This window comes from Lepisosteus platostomus, chromosome 28 (genome assembly GCF_059453375.1).
Source record: "Lepisosteus platostomus isolate fLepPlt1 chromosome 28, fLepPlt1.hap1, whole genome shotgun sequence".
In the NCBI taxonomy this organism is placed as follows: domain Eukaryota; kingdom Metazoa; phylum Chordata; class Actinopteri; order Semionotiformes; family Lepisosteidae; genus Lepisosteus; species Lepisosteus platostomus.
Window position 1 is genome coordinate 5,648,537 of NC_142638.1, and position 24,005 is coordinate 5,672,541.

At 45.2% G+C, this 24,005-nt stretch overlaps 1 protein-coding gene across 3 annotated transcripts in view; it reads left to right on the plus strand.

The window, feature by feature from the left end:
* Positions 1 to 15,944, plus strand: part of znf385c (zinc finger protein 385C) — a 172,752-nt gene extending 156,808 nt beyond the window's left edge. For all 3 annotated transcript variants that reach the window (XM_088623136.1, XM_088623135.1, XM_088623138.1), the window contains 6 exons: positions 4,337 to 4,529; positions 10,935 to 11,276; positions 11,540 to 11,727; positions 12,895 to 12,993; positions 13,774 to 13,863; positions 14,941 to 15,944. In XM_088623136.1, coding sequence (XP_088479262.1) covers positions 4,337 to 4,529; positions 10,935 to 11,276; positions 11,540 to 11,727; positions 12,895 to 12,993; positions 13,774 to 13,863; positions 14,941 to 15,171 — 1,143 coding nt within the window. In that variant the 3' untranslated portion in view covers positions 15,172 to 15,944. The remainder of the gene's footprint in view (positions 1 to 4,336; positions 4,530 to 10,934; positions 11,277 to 11,539; positions 11,728 to 12,894; positions 12,994 to 13,773; positions 13,864 to 14,940) is intronic.
* Positions 15,945 to 24,005: the final 8,061 nt, after the last annotated feature.

Consider the following 24,005-nt stretch of genomic DNA (forward strand, 5'->3'; position numbering starts at 1 on the left):
TAAAATGTTGAGATGCTAATTATTTTTGCTGAATGCAAAAGCTACTAATTTCAGAAGGGAAAATAATTAATCCCTCATCAGCTCCCCATGCTTCTACACTACTCCACTCCAGGAAAGATGATGAAAAAACTAAATCTCAAAATAGTTTTGCACTGCAAGAACAGAGGACTGACAGAGCCATCACAGAGTCACCTTTGTGATTAGGTTCTGCAGCCTGTGACATAGAGGAGGGATTTCTGAGATAAGGGATTTAAATTACAATGGGATTTTTTCCATAACTAACAGCACCCCTCCTTGACCATGAGTTGCAATTGCTTTTTTGTAAGTTTCACGTATGGATGACAAAATGCCCAACACAAAACAGAGCATGCACGAAAACAACAGTATCGGGTTGATTTGTGCACAACCCAGGGCCTGACACTGAAGGAAATGTACGTGAAGGAATTCATATTGCAGTAAAACCTGATCACGCTTACTTTGGGAGAGGGCGTACTGAAATATGGCTGTGCTGTAAAAAGTGTCCAAAAGTTGGAGCAAGCCCACCCCCGTGGAAAAACATTGCTGAAGTAAAAGGAAAAGCAGAAAATGTGCTGCTCTCAATTCCAGAGGTACATCCAGCGCCCGCTGAACAACATCTCACCCCCTGCGCCATCACCGTATCACCAAAAGCGATTTATCTCTGCTTCACCGCTTCCTCTTGGCAAAGATGTTTCAAACATATTAAAACACCAGATGTCCTGCCTGCGCTTTCGCTGCATGAAACAGTTTGCATCAAACCATCAGTCCTGTTCTCCAGCACTAACGAATAATCACTTTTTAGGCACTATTAGCATTGATCCCCGCTGGGGAGTATCTTTCACAGTGGGTTAATCAGTTAAACCCAGAAGAATTCCTGCTCCCCCAGCCCCCCCCAAGTCATTTGAAATTGCTCTGCAGAAGCAGCTAGTGAAATCTCAGAATTGCAGATTGGTTTTATTGCTTAATTCTGTTCCTTAATCGTATTTTCTACTACTTGCATCCCTTAATCACGCCACATTTGATTACTATTATCCTTATTCTTTCTAAAGTTGTTTTCTTTGTTTTTGTTTCTTAATTAACTTGTTTTGTTATCCGTGGCTATGCTTTTGTTTTACTTTCTAGTGGGGTTTTTGAAGACCCGCCTTTAATTCTTTTTACTGCTTGTCTGGCTTTAACAGTGGCAAGCTTAGCCATCTCTTGATTTCAGGAAAAAGGAAAGCCAATGTCGCCTTCGATAGCAGGGTTTTGAAAGCGTATCACTGTTGCGATTCACAAGTCTCCAGCCAGGCAGAGTGTGAGCCTCAGGACTGAGGACTGGTTCTGGGGTGATTTGTGCCTTAGTGGGATGGGAGGGGTGATGACTATAGAAACTGTCTTGACGGAGAAGGAAATAAGCGACCAGTCGTTCCTTTCAGTTCCAGTAATTATACTACAGTAGCTAGTAGTCACTGTCACAGTGGCTTATAGAATAAGGCAGAAAGCCATTACGTTCTGGCTAATGAATTGAAGGCCAAGCAATGTATCGGTGGACCTCAGTCTGTTGCAGTAGCATTCTCTTTTAATACATTAAAACAGCACATGAGCTCAGATCCTAAGGCAACCTGTCTGAAAGACCAGGAAGGACTTCATTAGTAATTATAATAATTGCTTACACTTATATGGCGCTTTTCTGGACACCACTCAAAGCGTTTTACAGGTAATGGGGATCCCCTCCACCACCAGTGTGCAGCCCCACCTGGATGATGCAACAGCAGCCACAGTGCACCAGTACACTCCCCACACACCAGCTCTCAGTGGGTAGAGAGCTGAGTGATGAAGCCAGTTCAGAGATGGGGATTATTAGGAGGCCATGATTGGTAAGGGCCAATGGGAAATCTGGCCAGGATGCCAACTAGAACAAACTGGAACAAGCTGCCTGGCCTTGCTGTCAAAGCTGACACCCTGGTTTGTTTCAGGAAAAGGCTAGATGAGGTCAACTCAGTTAGTTACTAGCAGCCAACCAAGCTGCTGTACATGAGCCAGGATTGTCTCCCCTTGCTTATAACCTTTCTTATGTTCTTCAGAGCACTTCCTTCCCCATAGTTCCCTCTTGTTGGGAGCACACACCACTCCTCTGTTTGTGATTCATTGTTGATTCTGAACAAGTCCCTAAGGTTGACTGTCAAAGCTTTTAAGGGCGCCGAGTACTTTAGAATTCAGACACTAGTTTCCCCTTCGCATCCAGATTTGAAGTCGGTAGGAGTAACGACACCAGGAGTTACAGTAAGGCTTCTGTGTATTGAGCCTGCTAGGGAATGCAATGTCACTCCCTTGGAACTGGCTTCTCCCACAGCACGAGGGCCGGCCCTTTGGCATAGGAGAATTCACCGCTGTCCAGGTCGGCAGCATGTGAACTACTTAAACTACTTCTAGGATTTATATATTGAATATTTGTCCTTACTTTTATGTAATGCTTAAGCACAGGTCAGTAGAGCAGCAGCACCATGTGGCTCTGAAATTGAAGGTGCCAGTGAGTGGCCATGACTGAATCCCAGCGGGAGCAGAGCTGCACACGTTACACCTTCCTCCTCCCTCTAAAGCAGGGAAGACAGGGTAGACAGGCTCGACTAGCGAAACAAGGGCACAGATGCATGTACGAAAGGCCTAACCAGAATAAGTGCTGTCAAAATGAGGGCTCGGTAAAGTGCTGGCAATCTCCGATAACTGCAAACCGTTTTCTGACTCTTTTATCAGAAGCCGCTGATAGCGCCGGCCTCCTGCAGACTCTAAGTTCAGAGAGAATGTCGTTCAGCACTTAAGTGCCAAGTGCAGGGTGTTGGGTTGTTAACATTTTAGTGTCTGCTGGCAATTACCAGCCTGAATAATGGCAGAAATTACCCATTGAACGCTAATGGAGAAGCTCTTAAAAAGGTTTTCACTTGATAATGAAAGACCCCTTTTATTTATTTATTTTGCTTTTTATTATCTGTTGTTGTGAGTTCGGGCCTGTAATTTGGGGATGATGGGGGCCAGGGAAATTGTGCCTCTACAGCAGTGTTTTGAAAATGACAGGAGGTGTCAGTGGCGATGGGGATGGGAGGGGGGTGGGTGCACGTATTGACTGAGGAAGACGCTTGAGAGTGAGCTCCCATTGTGCATGCCAGCACTACACTTTTAAAAGGTAGTTATGCAGATAAGAGGCGGCCTTGTTGCACATCACAATCGCATAATAATACCGTTGGTTTCCTGTGTCTGTGTCGGGGTTCTTATCAGGCATGAGCAGGCTCTCACCGGCAGGCTGTCCTGTATTGTTTCTTGTTTGACTGGAGCCCTGCTTCTGAATGTAAATCACATGTAGCCAGCCAATGTCTTGATAATAGGCGACATATCCCCCCTAGAATTTACATCAGCAATTCGTTGTGCGTCGTTATAAATTCCCTTCGGAGGGCACATACTGTTCTGGAGCCGAGCGCTCTCCATGCTGGGGAAAGCTTATCAGCAGTGACAACACTGTCCTCTTATTTTTTTATCACTTTGCTTTAAATTGCAAATGGCACCATCACTTCGGGTCACCGAGTCTTCCTGCTATTAAATAGAAGCAAAGCAGGGCACTCTGTTCTGGCTCGTCCTGCCTGCACCGCGACTGCAAAGGCAGCAGCCCCTCCGTGCCAGTGGCCGCCTGTTCGCGTCCGTGGGTGGACTGGGCCCCCCGTCACTGGGGTGCGACTCCTGCGGAGCAGAGACTCCCATCGTCCGCCACGTTTTCTCAACCAGCCAGACACCAGCGCCTCGTACTACTGTGTCATAGAACTTCACAAAGACCTGGACTGCTGCATCTCGCCAGTACAGAAAGAGGCCAACAAGTACAACAAGGAGCCCCACTCTTTTACTGTGCTGGGTAACGGCCTGGTTTGAAAGAGGATCATGTTGTTCAGCTACAGTCTGGACATGACGAATGCAGTTGGTTAAAGACATATGACCCCTTTTCCACTTTATAACATCTGTAGGTCTCTGAAGGGCGACTGGCTCAGGTAGCAGACGTTGCAACACTGGACATAAAGCTGTCTTGCGTACCCTTTTTGGGTACACAAGGAATCGCATCATGAGGTTCTCAGATCAGGGAGCTGCTAGCAATGAGACCAGCAAGCTGGGGATCACTAGCCTTCTCTCGTTTCTGACTTTTATTACTCCTGTTGCTGCTCGATCGGATGTCCGAGAGCAGGGAGGGCCAGGCGTGGCCTGGTGGTGACGCAGATGAGCACGTTCTCTCCGTGAGATGGGGAGCTAGGCGGGCGCGATGTGTCTGAGCTTTTGCTTTTTAAACCTTCTTGCCACACAGAACCAAGCGGAGGCCCACTACAAAGGACACAAGCACACCCGCAAGCTGAAAGCCATCGAAGCCCAGAAGAACAAGCAGAGGAGCTCGGGCGCCGCGGTGTCGGCCGGGAGGGAGAGGGAGAGGGACCGGGAGAAGATCAGGGTCCCCGAAACGCTGCCCGCGCTCATGGAGCGCAGTCTGATGGACGCCACCAGTGAGTACCCCCCCCGAAACCAAGAAAGAGAAATGGGCAGAAGCAGGTTCACTTCTTGTCCTTCTTTTTTCTTTTTCTCCTGCCTTTCCCTCTCCCTGTCCTCTTCAGATATTGTAGAATTTGCAATAAACAGGCCACTCCAGCATCCTCCCCTCCCATTTCCAGTTTTTCTGGGCGACATGAGCCAGTGGCAAACTGTTTCTGTGGTCTCTGCTGGGGCTCTGTACCGCCTGCAACAAGGGAAACCCAATTCAGAGACCCCAGTGCTCCCCAGACCATTCCTGAGGAGCTGGTGAGCCAACAGGGGCTGGGCCTGCAGGAGTAGCAGCTGCAGGTGATTTATTGTCCCATTCAGCTTCTCTCTCTCTCTGTTCGGCAGATGGGCCCAAATATAGTGAACCTGATCCATCGAGGTCTCTTTTTCATGGTGCTGCAGGATTGATGCTGCACTTTAGGTAGAGAGATGAAAACAAAGATAGGGCCCTGTGGCGATGGGGGTGATCCTTCGGCACCTGGCCACCAGAGACACAGCAACAGACCGAATCCATCAGCTTCACATCTGATGGTTTCAAGTAAAAAGATAATTAAGTAGGGGGAAAAAAGAGTAGCTGAGAGGTAGTTCAAGTAGGGGGCTGCATCAGCATGCGTGGGCTGCAAAGGAACAGGTAAAGGTTAATTCCACGCTGAAAGGAAAAGAGAAACAACGTTTCAGCTGTGGAGCCTCCTTCAGGTGTGGCCTAGTGGTATGACAAACCTTCTCCCTGCTGTTGCCCCCCAGGTGCTCAACAACAGATTAGCGCAGGAACAAGCATGCCGATGTGTACTTGTGTGGTTTAAAGGGCTACAGTGTGTGGTGACATAAAAGTTATATGAGGTTTAAGTGAGAAGCTACATCACCATGCAGGTTGCAAAGGATGAACTTCGGCATGAAATTAACCTCTGTTTGGTTTGTTCCATAAAAGCTATATGACTACTAGCTGTTCCATTTCTGTACTATTAATAGAAACTGACATTGGTTTACTTGATCACACTCTGGGCGTATGTGATAATGGCTAAAGAATATAAAAGTGTAAGGAGCCTGAGAGGGCACATTCCACCAACTCGAGGCTGCGTCTGCCTATTCCTGGCGTGACATCACTGCCCACAGCTTTTTACTCTCCCCTCCCCCAGAAATATCGCTCTTATCTCTGGTGTTACACCTATCGAGAAGTTACACAAGATCAATAATGCTAATGATCCATTATTGGTATTCCTGTTCTGTTTCTGCTGACAGCTGTTAATACACTGCACAGTAGACAGAGGACGCTTTCTTGACAACTGCTCCAACCCACATTTCTGAAGCACTTCAGAAAGTGACAGCAAGCCAGTGGCTCAAACAGGCTAGTATTACAATGGGGAAATGGCGGTGTTAGAGTAATATTGTAAAAAAGAAAGTTTCATGATTGAGTGCTCAGTAAGGCTGGAGAGCTCCCCACTCCCCACCACCCCAGCTCTGGGAGGTGGGCAAGGTGCCACCTGCTGCCATCTGGCTCTGCCATCACCAGGATGGCTGGAGATTTTATTCTCTAAAGACAAATAAACAAACAGGTTAATTAAAGGGGAACTTCAGTCCCAATTTCTCAGACCGGTTATTAAATCAGGGTAACAAAATAAATCCATTGACGGCATCACAAAATTTTAACAAATTCTGAATGAAACACAAAATTGTGAACTTAGTGAAAGTACTATATGGTCGCCCTGTTGTCGCAAACCACGCAAGTCCGTGTGAATGGCGACGTGGTGCAGCCCTTCCTGTTCACTAGTATCCATAGTGACTAATGTAATGCGATATACGAGTGAATCAGTACGGGTTGTGCTGCAGATATTATGCAAAGATATTTTGGCTTTTCCACCGCACAACAATTATTAAGCCACACTGTTCGGGCGCCCTTCACTCCGGCCAATAATCCAAGCAGGTGTGATCTGGGTCTCCCAGCTCAGACTTTTTTTCGCAGTGTTTTATTAACTAACGAAAGATGAACAGTAATGCAGAAATGTGTGTGGTGTGTTGCTTAATTGATGCAGTCATTTCTTTCATGTCAAGAGCAGCTTTGAAATGTTAATAATAATAATAATAATTAATAATTTCTTACGCTTATATAGCGCTTTTCTGGACACTCCACTCAAAGCGCTGTACAGGTAATGGGGATCCCCTCCACCACCACCAGTGTGCAGTTCCACCTGGATGATGCGACGGCAGCCATAGTGCGCCAGAACACTCCCCACACATCAGCTCTCAGATGGGAGGAGAGCATAGTGATGAAGCCAGTTCAGAGATGGGGATTATTAGAAGGCCATGATTGTTAAGGGCCAATGGGAAATTTGGCCAGGACGCCGGGGTTACACCCCTACTCTTTTTTGTTGTTTGGTCCAAGGGTGATCCAGAGGCTTGCTCTGCAGTGGCGCTTTTGCCAAAAGAAGGCATGCTTGCACACTCAGGTACACACAGGAGTTCATAGTCCCCATCCGTGCTTGCAAGCCCGCCAGGAAGAAATCACAAACCACGCAAGGGGGCTCGGGCTTGTAGATCAATTTGAGAAATTGAAGAAGCGACGGAGATTTTGAACTCAGACTTTCTGTGGGAGCCAGGAATGAAAAGCTGACAAAAGCCTGGCGCAAAAAGCCTTCCCCATCCAATTTCGCTTCGTATTCTTCAGCGAGGAGCATCTGAAAAGACTGTGGGGAGACAGAGAGCGAATGAAAGAAAAAAAAACTGGGCAGACGAGCAGATAAGCCGCAGCTCACTTTATGTCCTGAATAATCTTACACTTCCAAGGCAATTTCATGACAAGGAATGATCCTTAATAAACTCACTTGTGTAATTCATCTAATGTGAAATTGAAATGCATCAGAGCAGGCAAGCCTCACTGTCTGACAATGTGGCTTTGTAATGTGATAATGCCCAGAATTAACGCTGTATGAAATTAGCTGCATTTGTAACCCATATTAACAATATGCAAGCAAGGCCTGGATTCATGATGAGTGGAAAATGCTGAACAATATGCGATTCCTACTATGAATAGCTTGCCATTTGACTTCTTCAAAGGCTGGAAATGGTTTCAGTTAACAGTACTGTTTTGCTTTGGATGAAAGGGAGCAGGCTGTATTTTAAGAGCATTCAAGGATGCTGAAAGAAAATCATTTGATACAATCTGTTTGACTGAAACGTGACCTTCCCAGAATCACAGAAGATTTTTTACATGTGAGTGAAGGGGCTGAGCTGCAGCTGGTGGAGGTGTATTGACTATGGCTGAGTACAGAGGAGGGTACTGAGCTCCATCTGGCGCAGTGCAAGCTAGCAAAAAACAGTACTGTATGGATATGCACATCCTAATGCTGAATGCAAAGTAGTGAAGATAAGTACAGTACTGTTAATTGGACCAATACAATAGCGAACATTAAGGTGCGCAATGTGGCAGGTACAGAGCAGTATAACATTCTGCAATTCTGTATAGTACAATACAGATTGAAAGTGCAGGGTGGTATTGCATTACATCACGTTATATGTAGTACAATGTAGCCCCAGCATGATTTACTTTATACAGTACTTTCACTTCCTGTGTCTACTGTATATGTTTAGCCTATATCTCTGTTGATTGCCATTGTTTTTCTTCTTTGCTGCATTCAGTAGCTATTCCTTCTTCTGGGATGGGGAGGTGAGGTCAGCTGTACAGTGCCTGTGTGCAATGCATGCTGGCCTCCCCAGTGTGTGTCCCTCTCGAATTGCACTGAAGAGTGGTTCCACAAGCCAGCAGACTTTGCATGGAAGCTGGCACTCTAGGAGAGGCCAGATGATACAGACTGGGTCTCGGAATGAGCAGGCTTAATGGGAAGAAGATAGGTTTCTGGTCACTTGGCTTGGCTTTATGCAGCATGCAGGGCCTGATCCAGACACTCAAGAAGAAGGCACTTTTGCTCTCTTAACTTGTTGCTCACAGTCCAACAGCAGCTGGTGGCTTTGCAAGCACGACTGGTGAGCGCGATGAGCCCCCATTGGCCAGAAAGAGCAGGAGAGCCCCACGACTCTGGAGGCCCATCTTCAGACAGAGACCCACGGGGTCATGGGAAAGGGTCATGAGAGGGGACCATGGTGAAATATCACAACCTTTTAAGCCTTTTTTTGTTTATGTTCTGCATTTCTTGCTGTTTTTTTCACCAGTGTGCGTGGGAATTATTCAGACGTTTAATAACCCGACTCATTGATTTTGCTGTATTTTAAATTGCATCTTAGAGCAGCGAGCTGGAAAATAGATCAGATCAGAAAACGCTCGGTGAGTGCATAATAAAGGCACGCTTCCTTACTTTGTAATCGGAGATAATATTGGTGTTAAATTAATGACTGCGAGTGTTAAATCTCAATGTGCTCGATGAATCTGGTAGGCTTTAATTAAGCTAGGAAGGTGTGCTCGCAGTGGTTTAAAGGCTTTCTCTTGAATTTTTCCGAGTCAGTTCATCTACAACCAAAAAAACAGTCCCCTTGTGCTACTTACTTTATGCAAAGTAAGCAACTGTCACCTCTCAGAACTCTAGCAATAAGCAAAGGGTTTTATGACATGAGTCAATATCCTCTTCCATGAGCAGGCTTAACATGAAGGGGACGTTGGCAGGCTGCAGAAGACTGGCCGAGCCTTTTCCTCAAGATAAACTGCTCGTGTAACTCTGGCGCGAGACCTGTATTGTTTGCAAGACCATTAGCTCGTCTTTAGTTCGGTGTTGTTCCTGTGCTCTGTCTTCGAGAAACAGCTTAAGCAGAACATTCCCCTCCAATGCAGTGCCATCTATCGCCATGACAGTCCTGATAAACATTCGATTGACCTTCCTAGCAGCTCAGGTTCTACACCAGCAGCCGCTGTGCCAACGCAAAAGCAATCTTTGCAAAATCGACTTTTATTTAATTAAACCTGGAGAACAGTTTAAAGGAAAAGCAATGTAATCAAACCGTTACATTATCTTTGTTGTTCTTTATTCATTCTTTGCAAGCTTATTCACTAAAGCCCTGATTTTAGAAAAATGCCAGGAGGCCAAAAAGATGTTTAAGCATAAATATCCGTCACTTTTTTGGGGGGGTCTTCATTTGCATAACTAAGGATAATTTACTCAGGCAAATAAAAGTTGCTTTGTTCCTCAATGCAACCATTTGTAATTTACAAATACCCAGAGATCTGGGAGCGATGAGTCAGGGTTCTTGGGAACATTATCAAGGAACAGTCTTTTTGCTTTCTGTGTGGACTATTTCAGTGCCCTTAAATTGTGGAGTTCACCGTCATAGACCATGTTGTCATATTTCTTGGTGCTGTGAGAAGAATTCGGGTGATTTCGGGTTGATTCAGGTGGGCAGGTGCCCGGGTATTCACAGGTGAGGCTGTCCCACAACATGACAGGCATCTGTGCGCCAGTTAGATATACACCTGAATTGCAAATTATACTCGTTTCCCAGAAGGAATGGGTGTTCCTTAATACGGCACCAAAAACAGGGAGGAAGCCTGTGCTGTTGTTTTATATAGATTTACTGTGAAGTTCTTCACTGCTGCGTCCTGAAAGCTTTCTGTTGTTCACCTCCAGCCACCCAATGCAACAGCAGCTTATTGACTTCAGGAGAGTGGGCACGGCCATGGTCATCAGCATGTGTTTCCATTGTACATCAGTGCACAACGAGGAACCCCCTTAACTACAACCTGCCCTCCCAGGGGTCGCCCTCCCTGTAGAAATACAGGCCTCGCGCTGAAAGAGCCTCCGTACAAATCAAAAATGAGAAAATCTGTGAAAGGAGATTAAAAACTGGAGCAGGAGGAACTGAATAATTCAAAACAGGGCAGCGCTTTCCCTTTCTAAAAGATAAAGAGAAATAAGAAAATCAATTGACTGGCACTTGGACTTTGCTGTAGTGGGAGCGCTAGTATTAACCTCTCCTTTGTTACACAAAATCAAACGGAGATGCAGAGTGTCAGAACATGGCAGGATCAGACGCCTTCCGGCGCTGAATTCCCAGGAAAACGTGGACTTTTTCACAGCAACAATGGGGCAAGATGTGGGCTCTCTTTGGTGAAGTCGGGGGTGGGGTTGAACTTGCAACTTTTTCACTTTCCGCAGCGAAGGTCAGAGGTCAATGAATTGAGAGAAGGGGATTGTTACAATTTGAGAACTTTTGGTCGAAATCCGTAGGTCAAAAACCAGACTGAAAACCAGATGGAGGCAATCAAAGTCCTAATGCTCTTTGGTGTAATAATAAGCAGGGCTTTGTGTTGTTAGGCTGTGTGCGGGACTGTAATTGTGTTGCACAGCGAGTGCTGTAGTGCTGCTGTGTGTGTTGGTGCTGGAGTGTGTGTTTCCTGTTTGCCCCAGTGACTCAGTGCGGTCTCTCCCCAGCTCTGTCCATGGACCCCGAGTCTGGGAAGGGGAAGGAGACTCCAGGGGGCTTGGTGGTGCTCACACCCGTCTCCGAGGTCTCCTCCCTGGAGCTGGTGGCCCTGGCGGCACCGTCCCCCCAGGTCTCCCCGGCCTCCCAGCTCTCCGAGAGAGTGTCCGAGGCCGGCGCCCCCGACCCCCCCGCGCCCGTCCTCGAGAGCAGCAGCCAGGAGCCCCCCCAGAGCGAGGCAGAACCCCGCGGGGAGGGGGACAAGGACCCCAAAAAGAGCAAGCCCCACCTGCACTGTCCCATCTGCAAAGTCACAGTCAACTCCGCGTCCCAGCTGGAGGCCCACAACAGCGGTACGTCACAGAGCCTTCTGGGAAGAGAGATGGGCCTGAGCGAGCTGCCCGGCCTGGAGACAGACAGGTGAACCCCATGAGTGGGGTTTGGCATGGTTGGAAAACCAATTGGGGAAAAAAAGATGCAGCAATTAAATTTAAATTGGATTTTTAGTCTTTAGTAGTGACTTAGCTGCTGCACAGCAGGGCGGTGCCTGCACTAGCTGCAGCAGCTGTGCTTCTGGCCGGGCTGCTCAAGTGTCCTGTGATTCCCTTCCTCCCAGGAGCCAAACACAAGCTGATGCTGGAGGGCCAGAGCACCCAGCCGCGCCGGAGGAGCAAGATGCTGCTGTCCCGCGCGGCCTGCAAGACCAAGCGGCTGGGGAACAAGGGCAGCTTGGGCGTGCAGAGCAAGGCCTTCCACTGCGAGGTGTGCGAGATCTACGTCAACTCGGAGACGCAGCTCAAGCAGGTCAGTCAGCCCTGCAGCGCGGCTCAGACAACAGGAACGGAGAGAAGATCAGATCACTTTATTGGCCACATACGATCTCTTGCATTAGGAATTTGTCTTTTCCCCAGCTTGCTCTCCACGAGACACACAGACAGGGAGAGAAGCTTGGGGTCTGCGAGAGTGCCTCTCATTGAGGTTTTTTGACGGTTCTATCCAAAACTATAATAAAGTGACCAGTGAGAGGGTTTGGATCAATAGGTGTGTCTGGGGAAAAAAGGTCATGTTCGCAGAGGTTAACGTTCACTTAATTAGAAATCCAAAAAGAATCCCGCTCTGGACAAGACAAGAACATGTGCAGAATCACTGTGGGGTTTGATTACCTTGAACCACTGTAAATCAAAGACCTGATTCATTCTGGTAAGGAAGAGAGGCTGTGTTCCAGTCCCTATTACACACACTCAGGAGTGCAAGCAAACGCACAGCCCTGCTGCAGAGAAGATTACCTCAACAACTGATGATCTACAAGCCACACCCTCTACTCACCCCCAGCCGCCCCACCGTAAAATAGAAATGTAATTCTCTCTGCAATTCGTCTCTGAAAAGCCAAACTCTGATGAAGCCAGCATAGTTAGATTTTAACAAATTTTAATTAGAAAAAGATGAATGAGCCTGCAGCACACTGCAAGTGGACTGGTCTCTGCGTATCTACAACAGCTGTAAATAGGACACAAATGAATCTGCACTTATTGGTTTAGCAGCCGGGTCTCAGCCTCCATTCCTTAAGTAAAATGGCTCTTAATCTTATCCTTAAGTCAGAACTGACCATTTAAAGAGACTAACAGGGTTGTGGCTGTCCTGGACCAAGACTGGACAACCCTGCTGTTGTGGTTCCTAGAGCTTTTAAATTCATTGGCCTGAATAACCAATACCCTTCATTTAAGGGGAGGGTATCCTTTGGAGGTTTTCATGGAAAGCTGTAGGTTTCTTTCATTTTCTTTAGTCATAAATTAACTCATTTGTTCAGTTAGAGGGAGTCAAGGGGTCTGAATAGCTTTGTACGTGAGGGGCTCAGAAATTCATGATCTAGAGATGCCGGGATCACTTGAGCATGGAGGCTGGAAATGAGCAAAAGTTCAGGTGTGGGTCAGGAGGAGACGGTAACCTGTCCCATGTGATTTCTGTTTTCAGCACATGAACAGCAGGAGGCACAAGGACAGGCTGGCTGGGAAACCCCCCAAGCCCAAGTTCACCCCTTATAACAAAACCCAGCAGAACTCCATCTTGGCGGTGAGTAGACCAAGGGCCAGCCTGCTTGCAGGACCTGAGTTCAGCCATCTGTATGGCTGACTGCAGAGGTGTGTGAGGCAGCAGAGACCTCCACCCCAGCAAAGCAGCTCTGCAGTCAGTGATATGGAAGATGTGAGCAAGCACCAAGTGATGCAAGCACGCACAGATCAGCATCCTAGTAGCTTTGCCATCTTTCTCATGCTGTTCATGATACAGTTGCTCATGGAGGTGACCTGTCTCATCGGGGGCCAGGAAGGCCTGTGGGGAAAAAACAGGTAGTTGCACTGTATGTGGGCGTATTCATGTGTGTTGCAGTTCATCAGGACCAAGATGTTCAGTAGGCTCAAAGCTGTGCCTTAAACAGAAGCAGATGAAAAGTACCGAATCTTTTCACTTCTGAAACGGGAGGACTGTGAGAGGAAAACAATTATTCACAGTACTAGAAAGTATGGACATAGGATGGCTTCTAGAGCAACAGTGAAATGCAGAGAGAGTGCAGGTCAACATGACGAGGGTGCAGTGAAGTCTGACAGTAGGACTGGGAGTTGTGGGTGTCTGAAACACGGTACTGAGTCGCGTCATTAAAGGTGATTTCTGAGCATCCTTCATGAAAGGGCCCAGAGATCCTTGGATGACTTCGTTGTTGGGAGCTAAAGTAGCTGAAAGTCTCCTCTGGTTTGTAACCTTTCTTTGCTCTGCCCTGCCCTGCCCTGCCCCCTCTGGGCCTTGAGGGTGATGGGGGCACCTCTGATCTGACCGTGTCCTCCTGTGTCCTGGCAGAACGTGAGGTGGAGTGGATACGCTGGAGGCGCAGTATCAGCCATGAAGAAAGTGTTTGGGCGTTGCAACCTGACCTCACTCTCCACCCAGGTGGGTACAAGTGGATGCAGGTGGGTTGAGGTGCAGGGGAAGGAGCACTGTTTGTTGTGCCAACCTGAAAAAACATAAGGGCTTTTTTAGAATGAGATACAAAGAGAAAATTCAAATTATTCAAATTAAACTCTCCTGCAGGCATGATTGCCTTTGAGTCTATAGCATGTATATATTTAATTAATTTTTTGCAATGGCATCAACTTTATTCTTATTATAAATGAGCACAACCAAACATCATCATGAACATGCACTGCTTTGGACCTCCCCAAGAAATTCATAATCAACCCGTGCTATTATTATTCTTTAAAAATCTTTATTTAAAAAACAAAAAATCCATTTTAAGCCATCTTTACGGAGAAACCTTCCCGTCACATTCATGACAACTGGTTGTTGTTTTTCCATATCCAAGTCTGAGCAGCGTGGAGGAAAGGAATAAACCAAGCAGTGTGACGCTGGTCTTGGAATTCTGCCTCTGTTGGACAGCTTAAAAATAAACTGTGCAAAAACAGAAGAGTTGGGCGAAGAGGGGCCAGACACATGCAAGTTTCTTATTTATCCAGCTGTTGGGGAAATGGACGGTCCCTGTGTAGCAGAAATTCTTGTCTGGGATATTTAAAGCAGGAATGGGAGGCTGGTTTTAGATTCTCCGTTAAATGACCTCTGATTTCATCTCTCATTGTCAGCCTTAACATCTAATGGGCTGGAAGGCCACCCTGAAACTGTTTCTCTTAGCCTGTGCTTTTTCGGTACTGCCCATAACTAAAATAACCCAATTGGGGGTTCTCAGAGATGACTAGGTTTATGTGCCTGTTGCACCAGTGAAAACAAGCATTTTTTTCTCAGTCTGTTCCTACAAAAGGCTTCATTTGATGGACGGACAAATGCAACATCTTTTTTCTGTTGTGTTATTTTCTAGATTTTTCGGTGGAAGTTGGTAAACGCGTGTCTTTGTTCCCAGGACATTTTGGTAGGCTTGTAAAAAGCTGTTCGGAAAGTGCAAAGCTGCCCTGCCTTGCCAGTGATCCTCCCCAGAGGAAGACCCTTCGTGTGACCCTGTCCTGCTGTCTCTTCCAGACCAAACTGGCCCTGCAGAAGCAGCTGACCAAGACCCTGACCACAGGATTCCTGCCGAGCCCACTCAGCCCTGCAGCCCTGTGCACCGTAGCTGCCAATCCCCTGGCCCTGCGCCACCCGGCGGGCACCGCCACCCTCATCCAGACCCCCCTGCTGGGACCTGCCCTGTTCCGGCCGGCACCGGGGCCCCTGAGGGCCACACACACCCCTATCATGTTCACCCCTTACTAAGCCCAGCACTGTGGCGTTGGACACAACCTTCAGTAGGGGTGAAATGGAGCTATGCAGCCATGGCAAGCTAGGAGCAAACAGTCATAAAATCTCCCTCCTATAAATATGTTTATATTTATATATAATACACATGCAATGCATTACCTTGTTAAAAATATTTAAGAAAACAATGAGTTTTGGAGCCATGTAACCTTTCGGTTTGTTTGTTTGTTTGTTTTTTCCAGACGACGGTTTGCAATTGTTGCGTGAGCTGGAGACTCTAATGTAGAAGCCTTTTGAGAAAACGGTTCAAAGATATTAGATTCCTACTATCACAAAGTGTACCGTGTTTGTAAATTGTGGCTCCTAAAAACCAGATCCCTTTACTTGACTCTTCTTAAATATTTTTAACCCTGGATATCTGGGATGTCTAGCCCCTGGATTGTCTGATCAGATCCAGTGTGGGTTTCTATTCCTGTCAGTTCCTTACTAAGGGAATAGGTTCATCCATCAACGACATATCCCCAAGATGGCCTTGTTAACGTGGGACAATGCAGTGGAATGCGACAGGAGCTCCAGTGGTTGGGAATACCTGGTGAGGAGCTTGAGGTCTAACACTTCCATTGAGCAGGTTCCAGGCTGATGCCCAAGGTAGCCGGTGTCATGTGATCGCTCCTGTTCCCAGGCCGGTGTTGGTGACTCTGGAGACAGTAGCTTGGCATTAGATAACGACAGACGGGGGCTAAAATGACCATATCGTACTCAGAGTAAAAATGTGACCCCATCAGTTTAAATCTTATATCGTTTTTTTTTTCCTTCAAAAGCCTCATTTGAGATGATGATCTCCGTGTGATGGGATGTGCACACAGTGGGCGCCACACCATCTCAGTCGCCATAGCTGTGGTAGACCTGCCCTGCTTTCTAGTTGGAGTCTTAGACCTGCCCAGAAAACTCAACGCACAGCTTGGCTATTCTGTAACACATTATCACATCCCTGTGAAATGCGTGTGTGACACACGTGTGCTCTCATGCTTTGGGTGAGATTTCAGAAGGAGATGTGATATTCTGTACTTTACAGACATGCATGGTACAGCACACAGAGAAAATATTCCCATGCCTGTGGACATGGAAGGTGCCGATTGCCATGTTTCTGGGATGCTGTCAGATATAATAGTTCCTGGTGCATAGAACTTCCCAGGTCGACTTTTTCAATATTATCATTTTAAAAGTTATAATAGGTCGTATTTGCTGTGTGAATCCAAGTTTCTCATATCATTTGTAGGTTAATCAGGGGTAGTAAAAAAGTGGTTATTTGAAATGTATTAGATACATTACAGGTCAGCTTTTCTTGACTTGACTATTTTAATCAAAATCACACTGCAGTGGATTTAAATGCCATATTCTGCAGGTCAACAGTCCCCTTTTCTGCCATTTAAACGTTAAATAAAAAGAAGCATGCAGATCTACCAAAACCAAAATGTGTTTGATAAAAATCAAATGAATTTGGGAAACCTGGGCGATTGTATACACCTGGAACTGCTGTAGCTGACGTACAGGCTCCGCCCCTTTGAAAGGCAGCTGCTGATTGGTCATTGGTAAAAGGTTCCTCACTGGATGCTCAGTCTCAAAAGGGGATAATCATGTCTTGTTACCTCCTCACCTTCAAGAGGCCAACTTTAGCTCTTTGTTCTTTTAGTTAACCAGGAAAAAGAAGGCAATAATTTATCAGACAGAAACCTAAGAAAGAAAGTAGAAATAACGAGCAATCAATGGGATTTAGAGACATAATTAGTCTTTCTGGATTTCAATGATTTCCAATGGCTCCTTTTTACAGAGTCTGGACTGTGACTATCAGGACTGTTTACATGGTCAGAGACAAAGCACAGTACTATGTGTGTTTTACTTCGGAAGATGTTGCTGCTTTAGCAGAAAAGGGGAGCATCACAAGTAAGATGATTACAATCGTAAGTGAGCAATTTTATCAGTGAGCGGTATTGATATTTCTGTCTCTCACTGCTCTGAATCCCTTTAGAGTCATAGGAAGGCTTTCATAATCAGTTAGACATTGTATTTATTTAATAGACAAAAGCCAAAACGTGTTCAGTATTATATATTAACACCAAGCAGGTGCAATTAAAGCACTTGTTAGTGTTACACCACGATTACATGCTTTTAAATGCTGTAGATGTTTTAGGGTTACTTTTGTACATTTAAACAATGTTAATTAGTACCCTTAGTTGTAGCTGTTAAGCAGCATTATAGAGTAATTGAAACCTTTGGCATCTTTTCAAAGGTTTTTCTCTTGAGACAAATTTAACGAGATCTAAGATGCTAATACTGTATAAACATTGTGACTAAACATAAACACATCCCCTTGGAAACAGAACTACCACAGGCGATGTAGGATGAATGTTACTGTAATATCAAATTAAGTAGAAGAATTAAGTCTTATTCCATTAATTAAGGACATATTTATTAAGTGTTCAGTTTATCAAAAAATAGACTTTATATTCATGATAATGTATGTAAACCTTGAAATGTGAATTATGGGAATACTGGGGTATGTTCATATCCTGTTGCTCAAGATCAGGCTAACTCTGTCTTCACAGTTCGAACTTTATTACCGAGAGCTTCAGGTAAATGTATTTCTGGACTATTTTCAAGGGAAGTGTTCAAATTCTGCCTGGAGTCTCAATTCAGTAAAACTGATCCTGTTTCTTGGAGACTGAGAAGTCTTCTATAGTCCTCGACCCCTTGAATGAGGGTTTGATGTTACTGGAATGATGTTTTTGTGTTCGCTGTTTTCTTTAATTCCTGTTTGACAACTAAAAAGGAGAAAAGGATCCTAAACAAAGGAAATGGATTGGGCCTCGATGCCACAGGCTGGCTGGCTGGCTTTCGGGAGCGTTTGAAGCTGTAAGAGCTTTTGTGCTTCCCTGTGGACAGAGGATTATCCTGCGTTCAAATCTGACTTCAGAAACAACGGGATAATCGGCTGGGCTCGGTGCTGTGTCCGCTGTAGATTGTTTTACCTGCATTCAAAACCGTGACCAAAAACTAGTCCCGATTTGTAAATCCACCCAGCAGGCTTTTTTTGATGTTGTTTACGCTGCACATCCAGGCTTCATTATTGGAGCGATCGACCGCTACAGTGTTTTTTTGTCTTCTCGGGGCTCCAGTGTTAAAAAGTTACACCAGTGCAGGCTGCGGCACGGCGCTGTTAGCTGAGCCCGATCCGATGCGGGCTGCGCGCTGTGACCACTGGTAACAGAACATTACTGGTTATCTAACAGGCTGGTGTCCATACTGCTGTTAGGGCTCGGCAGGAAGAGATGCAGAGTAAAATGAAGAGGCGTATCGGTGCCGTAGAAAGTTTCCATTAGAGCAGGTGGCGTTGCAGGGACTCGGTGTATCATGAGCTAACATGATTATATCCCTGTACACTGTAATTTGATGAGAGCTGTATTGCACTGTAACACCAAAAAAAAAAGGAGATTACAGTGAGTTTATGGGGACTATAATATATCAGTCTTTATCAGCGATTTGTCTCAGATTGCGGTGCAAGTTTCCTGCTGAAAGTGCTTCGCTATAGTCAACACAAACCAAACGGCTACGCTCTCAAAAGACTAACGCACCTGGTTATGTGGACTCGTGTCCACATATTTTCCATCTGTTTTTTTTTACCTCGGCAATGACAGAGCATCCAAATTCGATTATAATTTTTAGCAGGTTTGGCAGCGAGTGCATTGCACTGACGAAAAGGTTAGGGGCCCGTGTTTACCCGTACCGAAGCTCAGCAGCTCCCCCTACAGTTCGAACGCAACCTCGCCGGTTCAAGTGACAAAACTACAGCTAAACCTCTTTTTGCGGCTTCTGTCGGCAACACGTTTTGAAATAGGACGCCACATTTTCATGCCATGCAAATCCATTTATCTGAAACCCTTGATCCTGGTTAGACGAACCAGCTTTTTTATTTTTAAAGGGATATCTCCATTCTTCAAGGAGTTTTTAAATATAGAATATTGTAAAATAAGAGAACAGAGTACACTACATACATTTTTATGAATTGATTATAGGCGGAAACTGTTATGGAGACATTGTAGATACCATTGATGTGCGCACAATTCAGAATCCCTAAAATGGGAAAGGGGTGAATTTCAATATTGACTTGTTCATTTAAAACAAACGGAGACAATGTGCTGGGGGTGATACGCTTTCAGCCAGGTACGTAAAAAGAAGAATCAGATTAATCATGAGGACTGTCAAAAAACAAAAATGTTAACAAAATCGCATTACAAATCTCGACTTTTGGAGACTCTCCACAGTCTACAGCCATTTGATGAGTCTTCAGGTTTTCTCAGGGTTCTGAAAATCTTTCTGTACGTCCAGGCTTGCGGTTGTGCGTTTGATCTCTGCTCTCCGTTTCTTTCCGAAGTTGTTGCAAAATCCCCCTTTTTTATCAAAGCTCTTTCAGACTGTTCTTCAAGGTGACAGAATTTTCTCCACCGATCCGTGTCTGGCAAAACTGTCAAATTCTGAGGTCGACCTCAAGTTCTGTTTTTGCTCGGCAAAATGCTGTCGAGACCTAGCCCTCTGAAGAGTTAAGTTCATCCACAAGGATGGCCGTTTTGCATTTTAATGAATAATTCAAGAAATCTTTCTGGCATTTTGATTTTGATGAGGAAAATAAGGATTCCGTTTCCTCTGGGGCGGGACTGCACACTGTCATTGGTCAGTGAGGACTTGCAATAAATTCTTCCTGTCTGTAAAGGAGAAGGTAAATAGTTGTGATTTGCTTTTAATGTATTCAGTGTCCAAGGTTTGTAATCTATGATTTTATATCGCCTAATGTCTGCCTCGCCTCCCTTTATGTAGTACAGTACAGACGCAACGGACAAGAGGCTCAGAGTTGTAACATCTTAACAGTGGATTCTCCTGGCGTTTCAGATCTCAGAGGATCGACTTTGACAAAGCTCTAGAGCGTTTCTGCGCACACGGGGAACACACGTGGAAACTGTGTGCAAGTGCATTGGAAATGGAGAACAGGAGGCACATCTTTTTGCGGGGAGTTGTGGGCCTCTGGTCCAAACTATGGAGCCATGTTGTTGAAGCCGATATCCTGGATCAACTGAATTAGCTACAATATCAAACAGGCCAGATGTGCCGATAAGCTTGTTCTCATCACAGGCCTAAGGGTGAACATTTTCTCCAAGAGGAGAATTGCTGCTCGGAAATGAAGACTGGTCAAGCACTGACCTAGAAGACACAACAACATTTATTGATTTAAATAGATTTGATTACAGAAGGTTTTACTCGAATCCAGTGGACTGTTATTTTCAAACTTGCTTTTAGAAAATGTTAAGTAGATACGTCTGTCTGTCTAGAGGAAGCCTTGGGAAAAAAAACCCTTTCTTTTTTAGCAATAACAAAGGGATTTGAGTAATAATGTTGGGACGGGAATTGGGAAGGAAATGGCAGAGCACGACAGGATGGAAAAAAACCTGGGTTGCATCTGGATTTTCCTTGCAGAGAAATGCTTTTTCTCTCCATTCGGTCTTTTTGTTGCAAGTCTCCTTATTGCGGTGAGAGTCCACTTTAAATCGCGCACGTATGGACAGCACAGTGCTCTCCAGCCCTCTTGTTCCCTTTCAGCTGGGCTTGGAGCAGTTTAGCGGCACAAGGTCCGATCAGTCCAAGGCTTTCAGAAATCTGGGAAGCCTTCATAGTGTGTTTCAGTGTCGGTGCATTTTGTTCGTGTATTTTAAAGGTGGGGCAGGATGGGATTGCTGTGGTTGTCGTCATCTTTGTATTGTGAAAAAAAAAGAGCTGGTTATGATTTTTTTGAAGTTCTGGGTGGGTTTTTTTTTCCATTGTCGGCCCCCGTACGAGGGTTTAAAGCCCGCAGGCTGAGACACAGCGGTCATTGGGCAGACCTGACTTGGAGGCACCCCAGCAACCCGATTCCAGATTAAAGCACACAACCCACTCACCTGAGTTCTCGCCCCAGAATGGATTCTAGTGATAACAACCCCATCGTGTAAAGAGTGGTGAACCAGCCTCCCCTCTTCTCACAGGGTGACAGCTGGCCGTGTTCCTGCTGGCAGCTTCCTGGCAAATCTTCCCTCACACCAGCGGCTGATGTATGTGAGCACAGTGCTCTTGGAGATTAGATACTTTGTATTGTATGTAACTAGTGTAGGCTATACTAATGAGTACTTCTTAATGATTCAGAATCGGCAATGAACATCAGCTATATACTATTACAATTTCTTACTTGTTTCACAAAAACCTGAAATGCGCTACTTCTAAACCCTGATAGTCTTTTGTGCCTCTGAAGTCGGTGTGATGGACTGTGACCGAAATCGGACAAATGAATACAGTAGGAGATGCTCATACAAGTTTTCTCCTTGGTTGTATTTTCTTCTGACATATTGATTTTGTTTAAGTGCTGCATCTTCCTCGCCGATGCGTTCGCAGGGAAAGAGGAATAGTTAGATGCAAGTCTTCCCACAGCTCTCAAGAGCAGTTGGCACACTCCCCTCTCGGTACAGAACAGCACGCCTGTACTTCACAGCTGCTGCAGAATCTTTCAACCGAGGTTTCAACCTTGGAACAGTTCTCAAAGGTAGAACTGGATGAGTTTTACACTTGCAGGCATCCAGACTACTGGTGCTCTTTATCTCAAAAACGTTTTCTAATCGGTTGACACAGGTATTGCTTATAAATCCCCATTTGTATGTGAAGCCTCTTCTGTGTTCATTGATCTGGGATAGGTGACATCCTGGTGAATTAATTAATTTAAGATATAATGTGGCGATAGTTGGGGCATGTAGTGCATATCAATTTTTCATTACTTAATAGAATAAAATGTGCAATTTGTGTTAGTTTTTTTTAATTTTACTACAACAGAAGTACTGGAACTTAAGAGAATTACTAGGCTTTTGCTTCAGTGCCTACCTAATATGTAAAGGCAAATACAAAAAATGTACGTTTTCAAACACTTTTAATTTTTTTGTTCTTTTTTTTTACATTTAAAGATGTGGCATGGAAGTATTGTGACTGGACTGAGAGCTCACCTTTCCCCAAGCTGGTCGCCTCAAGCACAAAAACAGGCAGTCTTTTTTAATTAAAACTGGAAGACCAGTGTTTCCTTACCTAGTGCCAAATAAAAAGCTGATAATGAGTCAGTCCTGGCAATAAAACATTTACTTTATCAGCAGGTCTCCTAAGACTGGTAACACCTGCTCTTTAAATTCTAGCTATACAGTTCATACTGTATGTGTGTCATGTGTACATTGTCTTGACTCGTGCAAGGACTTCTATGGGTTTTTCTGGTTTTTAAGCGCTGGAAACAGTCATATGTCCTGCTGTAGAGGAACAAAGAATCACCGCTTTGGAAATTCTCCTTCAGCTGAAAGAGTGGGAAAGTGGAGCAGGTCCCTGTCACTGCTGAAACCAGTTTGCTGGGTGGGTGGTTAAAGGGGGAGAGCTGGAAAAGGTATCTGCAATATATCAGATTTTCTTCTGCTTTATACAAAATGTAACCCCCCCCAGCACATAGTGCCACCACGTGACTGAACAATGTAACTACACTCTCTGCAAATGGAATTCTTGACAAAAGCACAAAATAACAAAAATACAATTTCAGAAGGTGGCCAGACTGCAACCAGTATATTATTTCAAAATGGATATGTTTGTTTTTTTAAGAAAAACTGCCGTTGTCTTCAGTTTTGATCAAAAGAGGATATCGCTCTAATAAACTGCAAGTCTGAACTTGAGTGAAAACGTGCTGGACACAGAGCACAGAAATGTCAGCAGGCCTCCAGTGCCACTCAAATATACCTTGCTGTTCTCCTTTTCCGATCTTTTCCTTTTCAATAAAAAATACCAAACAAATGTGCCCTGGCATTTCACAGCTGCCTCCTCTGGTACTGATCACTGTGAGTATCACCCTGACTAAAGGTCATAGTTCATAGATCATTGTTTGTGTGTCTGGTTGTATATAAATATTTGAAGTTACAGTACGTGAAAGTTGTGTTTGATCCAAACAAAAATGAAATTATTAATGAAAAAATAAAGACTTTAGGGACTTGGCCAGTATTTTATTGTATAACCTCTGTAATGTTCACTGTACAATTTATTATAATATCATTTTTTTCTGATGTACTATAATAACTGTTAGGTCGAAAGAGAGGAAAATATTTTGCTAAAGAGATTGCTCATTGCTTTTATTGTGTTGTACAGAGGAGAGTGAAAGAGACAGGGGTGGGGGTGGGGGTGGAGGTCAAAATAAATCGATTAGAGCTTCCACTTTATTTGTGTCACGTTTTGCTTTACTGGAAGTGGGAACATAATGACACGTAGCATCTCCTTGTCATCTTGTCATACTCCATAGCTGCTGACATGTCACTCCCAGCATGCTCTGGGGCCATGGGAGGTATGGGTAGGACACATGAATGACTGTGATGGCCACCCCCAATGCCGCTGGACACCAACTTTACACAGTTGCCTTAGGTTTTCAAGCAGCCTGCAGTGGGAATGAGCAGTGAAAGGTTTTGGGCAGTGCTCGTCTTCTGCTAGGCTAAGCTGGGGACAAATGCCCTGGTGCTGTGTATTGCCTTTCCCTTATGCCACGTGCCTTAGTCCTCACTCTCTTCACACTGCATCATTCAAGTGTCTTCAAACCAGCGCCAGCCTACTCACCCCCTGCTTGCTGTCTGTCAAACCTCAAACGACGATTGACTTTGCCGATATCAAAACTGAATTTTTTTTTAGCTCTCCAGGCCTCAGAAGCACTTGAATTTGAGTGCACCTCTTCAATCAAAGGCAACGGAACTTGATTTCATTTCATAATG